Source organism: Theropithecus gelada, chromosome 3 (assembly GCF_003255815.1).
Source record: "Theropithecus gelada isolate Dixy chromosome 3, Tgel_1.0, whole genome shotgun sequence".
NCBI classification, from domain to species: Eukaryota; Metazoa; Chordata; class Mammalia; order Primates; family Cercopithecidae; genus Theropithecus; species Theropithecus gelada.
The window spans coordinates 81,058,062-81,075,542 of record NC_037670.1 but is presented as its reverse complement, the minus strand read 5'-3'; the positions used below and the strand labels follow the sequence as shown (position 1 = coordinate 81,075,542).

General features: G+C 39.6%; 1 protein-coding gene across 4 annotated transcripts in view; it reads right to left on the bottom strand.

Annotated features, from left to right (window-relative positions):
• Positions 1-779: 779 nt before the first annotated feature.
• Positions 780-17,481, bottom strand: part of PDE1C (phosphodiesterase 1C) — a 661,967-nt gene continuing 645,265 nt past the window's right edge. For all 4 annotated transcript variants that reach the window (XM_025380634.1, XM_025380635.1, XM_025380638.1 and 1 more), the window contains exon 19: positions 780-1,490. In XM_025380634.1, coding sequence (XP_025236419.1) covers positions 1,321-1,490 — 170 coding nt within the window. In that variant the 3' untranslated portion in view covers positions 780-1,320. The remainder of the gene's footprint in view (positions 1,491-17,481) is intronic.

Below are 17,481 nucleotides of genomic sequence, written 5' to 3'. Positions count from 1 at the left end.
TGGGTATTATGAATCCTAGTTTCTAGTTAAGCAAATGGAGGCGTCAAAAAATTATGCCATCTGACCAGGGACCTGCAAGTAGTTATAGATAGAATAGGATGCAGATCAGACTGGCCTGAAAACAAACCTAGTTTTCTCACTGCACCAGGCTATTTCTGAAGAGACTGAAAGCTATCTCTAGTCTTGAGCCTTTCCTTGCTACTTCTGTGATTTTAGCCCCAAAGTAAAAATTCTAGGGAGAGACACAGAAGGGCTAAAAATGCCACCATGAAAAGAGGTGAGTTATAAAGCCATGGATTCCACCAACAACTGTGAGAGCAATCAGGATCCCAAGGGCTTTAGATATGTAGCATGCTGTGAAGAGGATCTGAAATGTAACTTAAAGGCATCTCTAGCCTACTTTAAATTCTTTATTTTCAGTCCAGAACAATCTGAAAATAAAGAATTTAAACTAGGCTCAGAATTTTACACCCTTTTGGTCTAGGACCACAAAATCAAACTGACATCTTTTGCATTGACTCTCAAACCTGAAGTCTTTAAGGCAAGATTTTTAGTATCATCTACTATGGGTAGAAGTAAAAGATTAGAGGAAAATGAAGCCAAATGCATCTCCTGAAAGTCTTCAAATTCTTAAAGGTACATGAGGTTATTGGGCACGAGGCACAATCTTCATGGGGCACAGAAGTCTTTTTTTTTTTTAACTTCGATTTGCTTTGTAAGCGTGAATTCTGAAATGTCCATGAATATAACAATTCATCAGTCTTCTCTTCCTTTTAATATTTTTACATTCAGTAGCACAGCTTCTGTTTTGAATACATTTACTTTGATAGTTTCATGTTTACTTGAATTTTAAATAAGTGTATTTACATTTTAAATAGGTGTATTTAAAATTGGAAAATAAGTTTTTAGCAGTGCATTTCTTAAATATGATGATTATTAAACCAATATTCTTTTGGGGGCAAGTAACTTTTAGAGATGAAAAAAGTGGCAATGAGAGGAATTTTATTTTATTTTTTAAGTTTGTATCATTTTAATTTTGGTCCAATTTATACTTTTAGAGACCTATACCATAAACACACCCCTCTTGCTAGTTTGTTGCTAGAGTCTGGGCTGATCCCACATCCAGCAACTGATGAGTCTATACAAGAACAACAAAGAAGAAAATCACATACAACTTTCATTTCACCTTGGTAGAGTTAACCAGGATAGTACCTGCCCCAACAGCCTCCAAGGTCTTGGAGGTATGTCCTGCTGTGGCCAGTGGGTGCTGAGAAGCAGATAGGTAGACCCTCCTTCACTCCCTCTCTTCTTCCCCTCGGCCTATTTTCTGTTCCAGTTATGTGAGATGTTCTGAATCTTTTTCATTTTGATCCTCTGATCCAGCATCTTATATCTTGCAGGATGCTCATCAGTTTTCTTTGTGACTGAAGGTGCATAGGAGCTAGATGCATAAGCAGGGCGTTTAAAATGACGCAAAGGAGGCTTGATGACTGGAGGCCATGGAAAGGAAGACAGACAACGGTTAACCTCACCCACAACATGCCACAACCTAAATATTGTGAGCAACTTCCTCTAAACCCATTTGTTTCCTCCAAAACCAGGAAACAAGCAGGTTGGATTCTCCCTGGAAACCTTATGGCAGATAGAGGAATAAGCACGTTACCACCTTGGTCATTCAGTTAAAATAAACAAAGGAAAGAAATTTCTAGAGATACACAGTGAGGACTGCAGTACATAAAGATCCTTTGACAATGAATGGATGGGGTTAAGGGAGTGAGAGGAAGCGTTGCGGTCATTTCTGGGAACAGCAAAGCAAACAGGGTGAACACAGGTAGATCATTAATAGCATTTAGCATTATATGTAAGCTTTTAGTGTTGGAAAGTGGTACTCAATCCCCAAGTGCTAATTAAAAGTGCATCACTAAGAAAATATTTATAAAACACAGATAAAGATTTTGTATTCAAAATATAAAAAGAATTCTTAAAGCTCAAGAAAAAGAAACAACCCAATTTTAAAATGGGCAAAATACCTGAGCAGACTTCACGCCAAGGAAGATACATGTGCCAAATAAGCATAGGAAAATACACTCAACAACTTGTGTCATTAGAGAATTTCAAATTAAAACAACTATATGCTACTACACACTTATACAATGCTAAAATCTACAAAAATTGACAATACCAATTGCTGGCAAGGATGTAAAGCAATGGGAACTCTCATTCTTGCTGATTGGAATGCAAAATGGTACAGCCACTTTGGAAGACAGCTTGACTATTTCTTATGAAGTTAGACATAGTCTTACCATGTAATGCAGCAATTGTGTATCCTAGGTATTTACCAAATGGATGGAAAATGTATGTCCGCATAAAAACCCACACATGAATTTTTGTAGAAGCTTTATTCATAAGTGCCAAAAGCTGGAAGCAACCAAGATATCCTTCAATAGCTGAGTGGATAAACAAATTGTGATACATTTATATAATGGAATATTATTCATTGTGATAAAAAGCAAATTAACTATCAAGCTATGCAAAGACATGAATGAATCTTAAATACATATTGCTAAGTGAAAGAAGTCAGTCTGTAAAGGCTGTATAGCATATGATTCCACTTATATGACATTCTTCAAAGGACACAACTATAGAGATGATAAAAAAGATCAGTGATTGTCAGGGGTTTGGAAAGAGGAGGGATGGTTAAATAGGTGAAGCACAGGGAATTTCTAGGGCAGTGAAACTCTTGCATACAATACTGTAGTGGTGTATATATGACACGACATATTTGTCATAACCCATAAAACTTTATAGCACATAGAATAATCCTTAATGTATGCAAATTAAAAAAAAAACTAAGAGGTCAGAGGAATCCTAGAATGAAATGCAAACTGTAACAAGACAATGTAAATGCATTGCCAATGTAGGAAACAACCTCACTGAAGAGTCGGGGACAAGATGGTCATCAAAGTAACCTTGTATATGAACAGAATCTGCAGACTAAAGGCCAAAGAAGCTGTACACAAGCACCCTATTCTAGTTCATAAAATTGTTTCCCATGGGGCTATTGGTTATCAATTCTCAGACCACTCTACCTGTATACTGGAATTCTACAATTATGTAAACAGAGGGTGGATGGTGAGAAATGTTGGAGGAGGTTAGAATGGTCCATGTGGTAATGAACTTGGAGCTATCACTATGAATTAATATTTAGCTTAATAGAGATACAGGTGATTATATATAAAAATATTTATAGATATGTGTATGTACATGAGTTGGCATTCATACATATATTTTCTTGCTCTATCAGCTGAAGGGAAGTGGGTCTAGGACGCATGAAGTCACTACAAATCTAGAAGTCTCAGCAGCAATAAGCACATCTACTACCCTGATCTTCGTTTCCAAAGGCATTTGCTAATAGCAGAAACCAGGGCTTCTTGTAGAAATGACTGAGTGTAGAACTAGGACACAAAATATACAAGAAGCACCTGAAGCATCTTGTAGAGCCAGAACATTTGAAGTGTTCAAAAAACAAACAAACAAACAAAAAAACAAATACCACAATAGACAAAGGAGCCCTGAATGAAAGATCTACTGAATGACCAAAATTGAATCAAATTGAGCAACAAAATAAATAAGGCAGTATTGCATTATAACCCAAAGTGTAAAATAAATATCCATGAGTCCACACTGATATAAATAAATGATTGAATAAATAAATAAATAATTGTGGGAGAATAGAAAAATATCTTATACATCTTATACAGGAGAATTACAAATAATTTGTATACACACACCTCCCTTAAGGAGAAGGAGCCCTTGGTATGGATTGGACAAAGTGACATCCTTCCAAAGAGTACAGACTAAAGTATGAGACAAGCTGAGTGCAGTGGCTCACGCCTGTAATCCCAGCACTTTGGGAGGCCAAGGCGGGCAGATCACTGGAGGCCAGGAGTTTGAGACCAGCCTGGCCAACATGGTGAAACCCCATCTCTACTAAAAATACAAAAATTAGCTGGGCATGGTGGTGCACACACCTGTAATCCCAGCTACTCGGGAGGCTCAGGCAGGAGAATTGCTTGAACCTGGGAAGTGGAGGTTACAGTGAGCCAAGATGGCGCCATTGCACTCCAGTCTTGGTGACACAGCAAGACTCCTTCTCATAAATAAATAAGTAAATAAAAATATGAGATAAAAGAGTAATTTTATAGTAGGGAAATCTAGTAAACATGACTTCTTCCAGGAGCTCAAGGTTGACACCATTAGCATGTGATAAAAATTAATATTTTGTGATGAAAATAGAACTTTACCTCTGGAGTCTTCCTCCCAAAAAATATGTAACCCCATTCTAATAATGAAAAACATCAAATACATTCCAATTGACAGATATTCTACAAAATACCTAATAGGTATTCCTCAAAGCTGTCGAAGTCACCAAAAATTAGGGAAGTCTGAGGAACTGTCACATCCAAGAAAAGTCTAAGTAAAGCTGATGACTAAAAGTAATAGGTTATCCTGAATGGGATCCTGGGACAGAAAAATGACACCAGGTAACAACTAGGGAAATTTAAATAAAGCAGGAACTTCAGATAATAATAATAATTAATAATAATAAGGACAGCATCAAATCTGCAGATCTAGACACAGAAGGTAAAGTACTCATTGACTTGTCCTCCCCCTGCTCCCCTCTGCACCAGCCCCCCCTTCATCCCTTCTAGGTTCTGCTGGAAAGTGTTTGGTCAGTGAGATAATGTAAACATGAATAAAGGTGAAAACAAGCCAAATGATCATCAAAAACAGATGACATGTAATAACCACGTGAAAAGTGCGAGGAAACAGAGCCAGTTGAACCCTTGCTCACTGGCTCTCCGTGGAGGCTCCTAGACTGTCACTGAAAGAGCCAGTGCAGAAGCAGGACACATAGTGGATCTGCTGGAAGGGCCAAGGTCGGGGACACATCTGTCCAATGCCTGAGGCTTCCTTGTGAAAAACCAGCTCTACACATCTCTTCCAATAACAGGGACATGCATGGTGCTTGTGATCGAACAAAAGATGAGAAACAACTTAAATGAACAATCAGGGAATTGGTTAATTCTGGTCCATTCTTAGAATATGCTACTGTGATACTATGGAAAGATGATACAGGTGACTACTAACAAAAATAGAGGTTCATGTAATAGTGTTAAATGAAAAAGCAGGATATATTATCTAACCTCATTACTATTAGATATAAACATATGTGCATAGGCAAATCTGGAAGAACATACATTTAAATCATACCAGTGGTTATCTCTGAGTAGCATAAACATGACTATTTTATCTCTTTAGTTGTTTATACTTTCTAATTTTTCATGATGATCAAGTTCTAGTCATGTAACTTTTTAAAAAAGAAACATACTAGTAAAAATTTTCTTCTATAGAATCATCTATCAGTTATTCTACAAAGTCACACCTGAGAGAAATCAGTAAAACCAAGTTCACCTTGGACCTTAGTACTAGACATCTCAGACGAGCCATAGCTGAGTATACTTTTTTTTTTTTTTTTTTTTCTTGAGACAGAGTCTCGCTCTGTCGCCCAGGCTGGAGTGCAGTGGCCGGATCTCAGCTCACTGCAAGCTCCGCCTCCCGGATTTATGCCATTCTCCTGGCTTAGCCTCCCGAGTAGCTGGGACTACAGGCGCCCGCCACCTCGCCCGGCTAGTTTTTTGTATTTTTGTTAGTAGAGATGGGGTTTCACCGTGTTAGCCAGGATGGTCTCGATCTCCTGACCTGGTGATCCGCCCGTTTCAGCCTCCCAAAGTGCTGGGATTACAGGCTTGAGCCACCGCGCCCTGCCGGAGTACACTTTTCACAGCCTACAGATCAATAGTTATTCACCCACTTCTTAGAGTACCTATTGTGTGCTATTGATATAACAGTGAACAGAACAGACAGAAATCCCTGCCTTCATAGGGCTTCCATTCTAATAACACCCTCCGAAACTTTTGACTCACTCACAGAAGAAAAAAGTGTTCAGGCATAAATGATGCCATTGCTACAAGCTCCTTGATATCCATGCTAACTTTACCTATTGCAATATCCTAACATGAAGAGTTGCAGCAAATGACTCTGTTGTGGCATAGTAATATATATTCTTCTATATTATTATAGGTTTGTTTATTCGATCTCAGAGTGCTTAATTCTGTTTCTTAGGGCAAACAAGAAATTATGGCATCAAATTCCCTAGAAACAAACATAAAAACAGTGCTGTTACCCTGGAGAATGGTGTAGAAAGGGGAGAGGGCTTCAGCTTAAAAGCGGATTGTTGCAATGTCTGGGCCGGCTGATTCACTACTCTTCAAGTCACAGTCCCTCTCCGCATTCATTCTATTTTCACTACTCAGCAGGAACTCAGCCAAAGTATTATTGAATTTCCCACTGCTCAGCATGAAGAAACATTTACTGTTTGCTGGAATTCTGACTGTCAGAACAAAACCTCTCCTTGCCACTGGAGTCACTGCAAATAGAGTTGAACCTGCTGATAGAGATCGGCTCCCCACTGAGTTTGTGGAAATACTTATATGGCTGCTGTCACCCTCACTCAAAATGTGGGATAAAGGAAAATTTCGTACATTGCTGTTTTGTATGCATTCATTACTTTTCCCCTCTGCAATGGATTGTGACTTGGTGACAGAGCAAAACACCAGAGCCAGGCATGAGGGCACCATCTTGCATTTAATGTGGACCATTCTTCTGGGGTGCTGGTGTGGCCTTCTGAGGGTGCCCTCATTCATTGCCTGGCTATACCTAAACTATTGGGAGGGTCTGACCCTCCTCCTTTTAATGACTAGGCACTTCCCACAGCTGAATCCAACCAGTCATACAGTTGAATCGAAGCAGTCATACAATCCCCCACCCCTAGTGGAGAAGAACCAAACCTGGATCCCCACCCCCACCACAAGTAAATGGTTGATTATCAGCAAGTTAGACACTTCTTCCCCTTGGGATACTTCTTTTTTCCTCTTTTTTAAAATTATACTTTAAGTTCTAGGGTACATGTGCACAACGTGCAGGTGTGTTACATATGTATACATGTGCCATGTTGGTGTGCTGTACCCATTAACTCGTCATTTACATTAGGTATATCTCCTAATGCTATCCCAACCCCCTACGCCCAACAGTAGGACCCGGTGTGTGATGATCCCCTTCCTGTGACCAAGTGATCTCATTGTTCAATTCCCACCTATGAGTGAGAACATGTGGTATTTGGTTTTCTGTTCTTGCGATAGTTTGCTGAGACTGATGGTTTCCAGCTGCATCCATGTCCCTACAAAGGACATGAACTCATCCTTTTTTATGACTGCATAGTATTCCATGGTGTATATGTGCCACATTTTCTTAATCTAGTCTGTCACTGATGGACATTTGGGTTGATTCCAAGTCTTTGCTATTGTGAATAGTGCCGCAATAAACATACGTGTGCATGTGTCTTTATAGCAGCATCACTTATAATCCTTTGGGTATATCCTCAGTAATGGGATGGCTGGGTCAAATGGTATTTCTAGTTCTAGATCCTTGAGGAATTGCCACACTGTTTTCCACAATGGTTGAACTAGTTTATAGTCCCACCAACAGTGTAAAAGTGTTCCTATTTCTCCACATCCTCTCCAGCACCTGTTGTTTCCTGATTTTTTAATGATTGCCATTCTAACTGGTGTGAGATGGTATCTCATTGTGGTTTTGATTTGAATTTCTCTGATGGTGAGTGATGATGAGCATTTTTTCATGTGTCTGTTGGTTGTATGAATGTCTTCTTTTGAGAAGTGTCTGTTCATGTCCCCTTGGGATACTTTTAAAAAGCCTGGCCTCATCTCTTAGAACAATTTTCTTGGAGAAAATGATCCTATTAGTAAAAGAAGATTTTGACAAAGGCACATATCTCAGCACAGAGCCTGAACTTGGGAAAGTTATTATCTATATTACTTTTAAACATGCTTAGAAAAACAAACGTTCAAGCCAAAAATTGACACATCACCATCCTTTATTTTATAATTATGCTCCATGTTTGATTTTCATAAAAGCAATGCTCTTTTAGGAGTTTTAACTCTCAATTGTTTAATTCTTTTTCATAAACATAACAATTTCTCCCAAAAGTGTCTATGATTTTCTCCCCTTTCACTGCCACAACCAGTCTATCTTTTGTTCTCTCTCGCTCTCTCTGTCTCTCTCTCTCCCTTCTCTCTTTCTCTCTCTCTCTGATCATTTTTCTTGGCGGCTACTTTTTTGTTTTGGTATGGGAAACAGTTGCACAGAATTATTTTTCTCCAGGAAAGAGGTTCAAATTTAGTAATATATCAAATACAGTTATTAGGATTATTTATATTAGTCTACTGGAAACCAAAGTGCCCTTCATCAAAGCTGTGTAATAGGTGTGGTTGGGGCGGGGGGAGGATTTCCTCAATGAAATTTAACTGAGTTAAAGTTAAACTAGTGTCTTCACACCAGGACTTACCAGTACCTTAAATAATGCTAACATCTCTTTAGAATCCCTGAGAACTGCCAATAGCATGTAGTTTTTCTCAAGTTTATTTGACTAAATAGCTCCTTTTTATCAAGGGCATCTTACAGAGTGAAAATGCTTTCAGAAAATGGAATTAATTTATTATCACATCATACTATATCAAGTCATTAACCCAGTATATCCTGTTATTTTCCACTAAGTGAGAGCAATCCAGAGAGAACAGTCATTAGCCCTCATCCACACTTGGGTCTGGCCTCATTCCCTTGAGTTCAATGTGATTTCCCATAGCACTGGCCCTGGTTCTTTCAATCCACTGTGACTTCAGTGTGACCTTTAGAACCCCATACTGCAGTGCAGCAGTATCTTCAGGTGGAGGGTTTTCTGAACCTCTTCAGGTGAGCATCACCTCAAATGGCAATAATCTGGTCTACTCGGAGCTTTTGAGTAAATTCCAATATTGGCAGCTTTACTTTTAAACAAAAATAAGTGTTGGATATCTGTGTTTTTTCTCTTTCAAACATAATGCTATGATATGACCTTGGGAAAAAGCATTTCCTCCTATAGACACTTTCTATCTGCAATGTGTACACAGAAACACACACACACACACACCCCCCAAACCACATATACTAAACTAACAAAATTAGAATAATCATTTATTGCCACTTAAATGCTATTTTACATGAAGGAAAAAATTCTACTATACATTCTGTTTCTAAAATCAGCATCTGTTTGTTGTAGAAAGCCCTTATAAAAATGCACAAAAAACATCCAGGAGTTTTGAACTGCAAGGGACTGGAATGTTAATGTGAGCTCCACTGAGGATGGGACAATATGAGATTTGAGCCTGTGATTTTTATTTCAGGGACCGCTGTGGTAAAATCATTATGATAGCTGATACTATGTACTAGGCACAATGATAAGAATTTAACTTTGAATCTTTACTACAATCCTATGAGGCAAGTACTATTATCACTCCCTCTTTGGGTGATAATAGTACTTTGGAAACTGAGGCTTAGAGAGCTAAAGTAACTGGCCAGAGTCACACAGTGAGCACAAAGGAGTCTTGATTCTGGATTTACACACGTGCAATCTGAATTCAGACCCTTCCTCCTATCCTCCCGTATTGAAAATAATCTTGTACCAAAATGCGGAGTAAGTTTTAGTAACTACCAATAATAAATTAAAAGAGTCAAGTCAAAAATTGTATCTCACTTATGTTATTAAGATTTAGGTATATACCTGTGTCATATATGAGATTCTTAAATACCCTTGAATAATCAATAATTTTGAAGCAATAATCTTGCTTCCCTGTAAACAAAAGTAAGTCATCCCCTAACCCCACTTTAAAATAGTTTGTGGCAATGGCTCAGGAAGTAACTACATTAAGGTCCTGATTTAAAAAGTTCTCTTAAATAACTGCTTTCATCTTTTCCCTCCCTTCTACCAGGATGGAATATTAACAAGTATTCCGAAACTTAAGGCCAGTGGAGTCTAGCGAGGCAAGCTCCAGGACGCTTTAACTTGGTGGTTCTCAATCCTGGCTGCATATGAGAACCACATAGATAGCTTTTAAAACTCCTAGTGCTCAATTTGTACCCCAGATCACTTAAAGCAGAATCGATAGGGTAGGACTAAGCCTTCAGGAATTGTTTAAGCTCTTCAGATAATTCTACTGTGCTGGAGTTTGAAAACTACTGTCTTCGTCTCTCCAGTCCTCTTGTTCTTCATCTTCCATGAGCTCATTTGCAACTCTTCACTGTCCTTGGAAGCTGGCCAGATTCAGTTCTGGCTCTGTCCCCACATGACTTGGACACTTTATTTCAGTTTTCCATTTTAAAAAATGGAAATAATAACACTCACTTCACAGGGCAATGGTAAGAATGAAAATAAATCATGCATGTGAAAGCAGCCAGCACAGTACTGGCACATAGTAGGTGCTCATTCAGTATCAATTTCCATCCTTTCCTCAGATGAAGACATTTAGGAACTATCTAGGAGATTTGCAAGTGCCAGGAAAATTCAGTAGCAGCATACCTTCCCAACTAGGGAATTTATTTGCCTCTCTAAGACACAAAAGCCTTATAGCGAGGCCACGTTGATAAGAGCCCTTCCTTTTGTAGAAATACAATTTTGCAACTTTAACCCAACCAAAAAATTACTTTCATGCCATGTGCATTAGATGTAGTATCATCTAAGGTGATAATCTATTCTTAAACTCTTCAAGGTATATTTCATATTAAGAACTAGAATGATTAAGACCATTATCTACATTTTTTATTTTTTTGAGACGGAGTCTTGCTCCGTCACCCAGCCTGGAGTGCAGTGGCACCATCCCGGGTCACTGCAAACTCCACCTCCTGGGTTCAAGTGATCTCTCACCTCAGCCTCCTGAGTAGCTGAGATTACAGGTGCATCCCACCATACCTGGCTAATTTTTGTAATTTTAGTAGAAATGGGGTTTCACCATGGTGGCCAGGCTGGTCTTGAACTCCTGACCTCAAGTGCTCTGCCCATTTCGACCTTCTAAAGTGCTGGGATTACAGGTGTGAGCCACCAAGCCTGTCCCCGTTATCTACATTTTAAAGACCCAGATTCTCCAAGGACTTTACCTCAAGAAAGTGAGAATGCTGAATTATCTGTGGCTTCCATTTTTTCATCACACAGAGCAAAGAACACAGGGGACAGGAAGCTTGCAGTCTGAGAAGCTATTTAAAAGGAGCTGAGCTGATCCTGCCTGAACCAAACCACTACTAGCCTGGTAAGGAAAGACAACCCAACCAGCATTTCCAGATCCCCAGAGGGATATGCATCCATAGAAAACAGATGAACCATATAGTTTTGCTACCTTCCATGCAACCTGAAGCTGTTTCTCCCACTGGTGGTTCTCAATCCTGGGCACAGATCAGATTGCTTGGGGAGCTTTGAAAAGTACTGATCACCAAGCCTTACCCCCAGGAGTCTCTGAAGTAATTGATCACCCAGGAGTGGAGCCCAAACATCAGTATGTTTGTAATGCCATTATCCTAATGTATAGTCAGGCTTGAGAACCACTGGCTTTGGGACTGAGTTTGTTTTGAGGGCAATTTGGTTTATACTTAGCTTTAGAAGGATGCTGGGGCAGTCAACCTGCTCCCTGTTCTTGTTGTCTGGGAATGCCCAACCCTCAGCCATGTGCTAAGATTGTAGAAACACAATTTACCAACCTTAAGCCATAGTATGAGAGAAAATTATTCTCATACCATGGGCATTAGATGTAGTGTTGTTAAGGTGACAATCTATTCTTAAACTAAGAATAGATCTAAGACAGGATCTTAGTGCTAAGGTCTGTGACAGGAAAACGAGCCCATGGACATCTACTTTTGGGAGAGGTGGGTGGTCTTATGAAAAAACCATGGGCTTGGGGCACGTCACTGGGCTAAGCTATTACTAGCTGTGAAATCCTGAGTAAATAATCTGTTCTAGAACTCCGGGTTTGGTTTTCTTTCTTCCTTTTTTAAAATGAGAATAGTAACTGCCTTCCATGGTTGTGGTGAGGATTTTAAAGGAAATATAAATGAGAAAATGCATATGCAGTACCCATGTGCCATTGCACAGTACACAGTGCCCAGAATATTGTAGGTATTTGGTATATAGCCATCATTTTTACACAGCACAGGAAGACAAAAGGTCATCACTGCTGCCTCGTGATAGCGCCCTCCCTGGTGGATCTTCTTATTACAATATAGAAAAGTCATGTAATTCCCCACATGATGGGTTTTATTACATGAAAGATCTCACCACACAATAAAGAGATTAACGTAATGAATTTATTTGTGAATATTTGGCAGAGAATACACCACTTTGATTCACAAAAGACCAGTTATTTAAAATACGCATTTGTGAAAAAATATACATAAATATACTTAAATATCTTTCCATTCTGCTACCTGAGGAAACTACTTTGCTCAAACTATGTGCTATTTTAACCAGAGAAAAAACAGCTAGCCCACATTCTAAACCATTTAGGCAATGCAAAAATATGGTGGTTCATTCAGTCATTTTGTTTTTGTTTTTGTTTTTAAGACAGAGTCTTGCTCTGTTGCCCAGGCTGGAGTACAGAGGCACGATCTCAGTTCACTGCAACCTCTCAGGTCCGAGTGATTTTCCTGCCTCAGACTCCATAGTAGCTGGGATTACAGGTGTGCAACACCACACCCAACTAATTTTTTGTATTTTTAGTAGACACAGGCTTTCACCATGTTGGCCAGGCTGGTCTCAAACTCCTGACTTCGGTGATCCACCTGCCTTGGCCTCCCAAAGTACTGGGATTACAGTCATGAGCCACCCTGCCCAGCCCATCCAGTCACTTTGAGTAATGCCTAACCGCAAGAACAAAGAGTGCTGGAAATCCCAATGGGAAGTATGCCTTAGATAACCAACCAAGATGGAAGGAGTTCCAGTCCCTGAATTTTAATCTTGAAATAATTAGAAAACTGTCAAGGGCATTTCTCATTCTTAAGACACTTTGCATTTATTATGCTGAGTCATGATAATTATTTGAGTCACTCATTGGAAACCATTCCTGAGCCAGTGATTCCCTGGACTTTCTGGAGCTTCTTTGTGCTTTATTCCATGAATAACTCAATCCTGTCTATCAGCTTCCTGAGGATAGGGATGGAGTATATGCATCCCCAGAACTTAATCACAGTATTAATTGGTGGTGAGAAATATTTAATGAGTGAATAGACTACTCTACCTCACACTAAGTAACCTTCATAAATCTTCCATTTACTAAAGAATAAATGAATCACTTTGAATATACACAAGCTAGAAATGATGATTGGGATCTACAGATCTGAATATTTCTCTCTTTCTTCAGCAGTGTCTTGATATTTAGATTTGCTGCCCGTGTTTGCTTGAGAAGAACGTCAGCAATTTCCTTTCCTCTCAAGCTTTCAAGTTTGAGTCCTTTGTCTTACACAAATGCTAAACTCTTAGCTCATATCTACTGGTCTTATGATAATATGGGGAGGCACTGAGACATAGCTTGTGAGCCTTCCTCCCCTGAACAAATAGGTGAAAGGGGAGGAGTAATTTAAGTGAGGCTGTAAAAATCGGCTCTTTTTCAAATGATGGCTTCCTATCAAATGCCCTGTGACCTCATGATCTAATGCTGAGGATACAAAAATAGACTAAAAATGAACTCCCTCAAGGTGATGATCATCTTTAATTTTCTCATTTATAATGTGGTTATAAACTTTTCCATCATTAATGTGATTCTTTGTTTTCATTTTGTTTGTCTTGGCATGATTCTAGTTGTTTCAGTGGAGACATATTTTGGAGATAATGCAAGTTAAGTCTTTCGCTGGATTTTTCTCAACAACGTGTGCATTTTCCCACTTGTGAATGAGAAGATTGGAAATGTAAGGCTATTCAGAAGCTCCTATGTCCTTTGTTCACACTAACAGTGGCCAATTCCAGAAGAAGCCTATAAAGATACATTTCTTCAAGGTGACAGAGCTCCTGCATAACAAAGCTCGATCAAGTGGGATAGGTTTTGATCCAGTCCATAGTAAGTGACAACTGCCATCCTTCAATCAACTCATGTAAAAGACAGTTGCAGAGAGAACACTTACCAGAGTCTTCACTTAAAAGATAGTGCAGGATCCCTCCCACACCCCAACAATGTGCTTCATATTGGTACATGGGGTTTGATCTCACTCCCAGGCAGAATACAAGTGCAAAAGAAAAGTGGTTACAGTGAGGACTATTAGGCATCAGTCTTTAACCATTGGCAATGACTTTCACAGAAAAGAGCACAGGCCTGCCCCCTGCAAACTTTGGGTAAGTTTTTCATCTTTTTGTGCCTCAGTTTCCTAATCTGTGAAACAGAAATAATGGTACCTCCCTTAGAGGGTTGTTGTGAGGATTCAATGACATAATACATGTTAAGGATCTAATGTTGTCCCTGGTATTTGTAGATATGCAATACATGTTAAACTATCTGTGGTTGGGCCGGGCGCGGTGACTCACGCCTATAATCCCAGCACTTTGGGAGGCTGACGTGGGTGGATCACAAGGTCAGGAGAGCAAGACCATCCTGACTAACACAGTGAAACCCCGTCTCTACTAAAAACACAAAAAATTAGCCCGGTGTGGTGGCGGGCACCTGTAGTCCCAGCTACTCAGGAGGCTGAGGCAGAAGAATGGCGTGAACCTGGGAGGCGGAACTTGCAGGGAGCCAACATCACACCACTGCACTCCAGCCCAGGTGACAGAGTGAGACTCCGTCTCAAAAAAAAAAAAAAAAAAAAAATCTGTTGTTAAAAGCTTGTATTAGGGAGATCATAAGTCATCATTTCTTGAAGTTAATTACTCAATAACTTACAATACATATAATATTTTGCTTTGGTAAAAGAATCATAAGCTTCCTAAAATGTCTTCAGACCTCAGAGTTGGTCCGGTCTCTTCTGAGGAATCCTCTGGATGGACATTTTATCCGTAGTCTCCTAAAACAGGACACACAACAATGTCATTGCAAGCCAGCTGGCATCTAAATACACAAACTGTTTCTACAGCAGGCTGTGGAGTTGAGAAGCAGAGTCACGTCTACAGAGCCAACACTACGGTGCACACTGGAGGAGCAATCAGCTATCTGCATGGAAGAATGACTATAGTGCTGTACCTTTCCATTCAGTGATCACTTCAGGAAAGTAAGGTGATGGAGATGCCCTGGGGAATCTCCTCAGAAGTAAGTCACTGACTAGTCACTATCATTAGCAGTCATGGCTGTTAGCGGTGCCGAAGCTCTGGACCACTCCTCTGGTGAGAGCCAACATTTCCCTAGCTTCCATCATGGATGGCCCACCCACGAAGCTTGACTGGGTTCCCAAATTCCCTTGGGGCAATAAATAAAGTCGGCTCTAGGAAAAAAAAATGGCTGCAGGTGCAAGAGTCACTTTGCTATAGATGTGCAAGAAATCAAGGTAAGATCCCCAGAGCAGTTTTCTGGTGCTGGAGCTCCAGGACATCCCCTTAGATAATTCCTGAAACCACACACGCAGTTCTTCAATGAAGTGGTTGTTGGTGGTTTCTGGATTGAGATATGTTACTTGCAGAATTTCCTAAATACTCAGATCCCCATATCCCAACACCCATCTCACCCAATAGGTTAGAAAAGGAAATCATTAAATTTCTTGGCCATATCTATGAAATCATGTCTACCTTAATAAAACTAAACAAAAGTGTTTTGCCAAACAGCCACAGATTTTCCACTAAAAATTCTTTAATATGGCCGGGCATGGTGGCTCACGCCTGTAATCCCAGCACTTTGGGAAGCTAAGGCAGGCGGATCACGAGGTCAGGAGATCGAGACCATCCTGGCTAACACAGAGAAACCCCGTCTCTACTAAAAATACAAAAAGATTATCCGGGCGTGGTGGCAGGCACCTGTAGTCCCAGCTACTCGGGAGGCTGAGGCAGGAGAATGGTGTGAACCCAGGAGGCGGAGCTTGCAGTGAGCCAAGATCACGCCATTGCACTCCAGCCTGGGTGACAGAGCGAGTCTCTGTCTCAAAAAAAAAAAAAAAAAAGAAAAAGAAAAAGAAAAAATCTTTAAAATCATTAAGCATTCAGAAATGTATAAACAATGATATAACAAATACCTATCCTCTCAATACAGTTTAATAAAATCTTAATAATTTTTACATTTGCTCAAACATTTTTTGAAAGAAATTAACACAGATAGAATTAAGTTACCCAGTAGATCCCCTCTATGATACTTCCCTCTCTTCCCTCTGGAAAAGCCATCCTCCAGAATTTGGTATTTATCATTGCTGTGCATATATGTATGAAATTATTGCATTTGCATCCACAAAATATCTAATATTTCTGCATGTTTTAAAACAATATAAATTGCATTAGAAAGCATGTATCTTTTTAATTATTTTATTTATTTATTATTATTGTTATACTTTAAGTTCTATGGTACATGTGCACAACATGCAGGTTTGTTACGTATGTATACATGTGCCATGTTGGTGTGCTGCACCCATTAACTCGTCATTTACATTAGGTATATCTCCCAATGCTACCCCTCCCCCCCCACCCCATGACAGGCCCCACTGTGTGATGTTCCCCATCCTGTGTCCAAGTGTTCTCATTGTTCAATTCCCATGTATGAGTGAGAACATAGAAAGCATATATCTTATTGCAACTTGCTTCACTTGCTCAACATTATGCTCAACATTGTTTGTAATAGCAAAAAGTGGAAGACAACCATCAATAGGAGATGATTATATGTCTTTGGAATATTTGCATTATAAAATGCTATACAAATGTTAAAATGGATGAATGTTTTCAAAGAACTAGCGTTATATTTTGCATGCAATTTCTTTTGCCGTACATTAGGAAACCTAATGTACGGCAAAAGTTTTTTTAAGGCATCTCTTAAAAGCAAGATAGACCTGGATTTTTTCTTTCTAATCTCATCAAATAACCTCTATATTTGAAAAGTAAGTTGAAGCCACTTGCAATTATTGTTATTCCTGATATTTTTGGACTCATTTCTACTGTTAAATCTTGTTTTGTGTTTATCATTCTTTATTCTTTGTTTCTATCTTCCTTTCTGCCTTCTATTAAGTTGATACATTCTCTTTGTTTATTGTTATTCATTTGTTGATTTAGGCGCCTGCTGATATGGTTTGGATCTGTGTCCCATCCCACATCTCATGTCCAATTGTAATCTCCAATGTTGGAGGTGGGGCTTGGTGGTAGATGATTTGATCATGGGGGTGGATTTCCCCCTTGGTACTGTTCTCATGATAGTGAGTGATTCCTCATGAGATCTGGTCATTTAAAAGTGTGTGGCACCTCCTCCTGTTTCCCACTGCTCTGGCCATGTGAAGTGCTGGCTCCCCCTTCACCTTCTGCCATGACTGCAACTTTCCCAAGGCCTCCTCAGAAGAAGCCACTATGCTTCCTGTACAGCCTGAAGAACTGTAGGC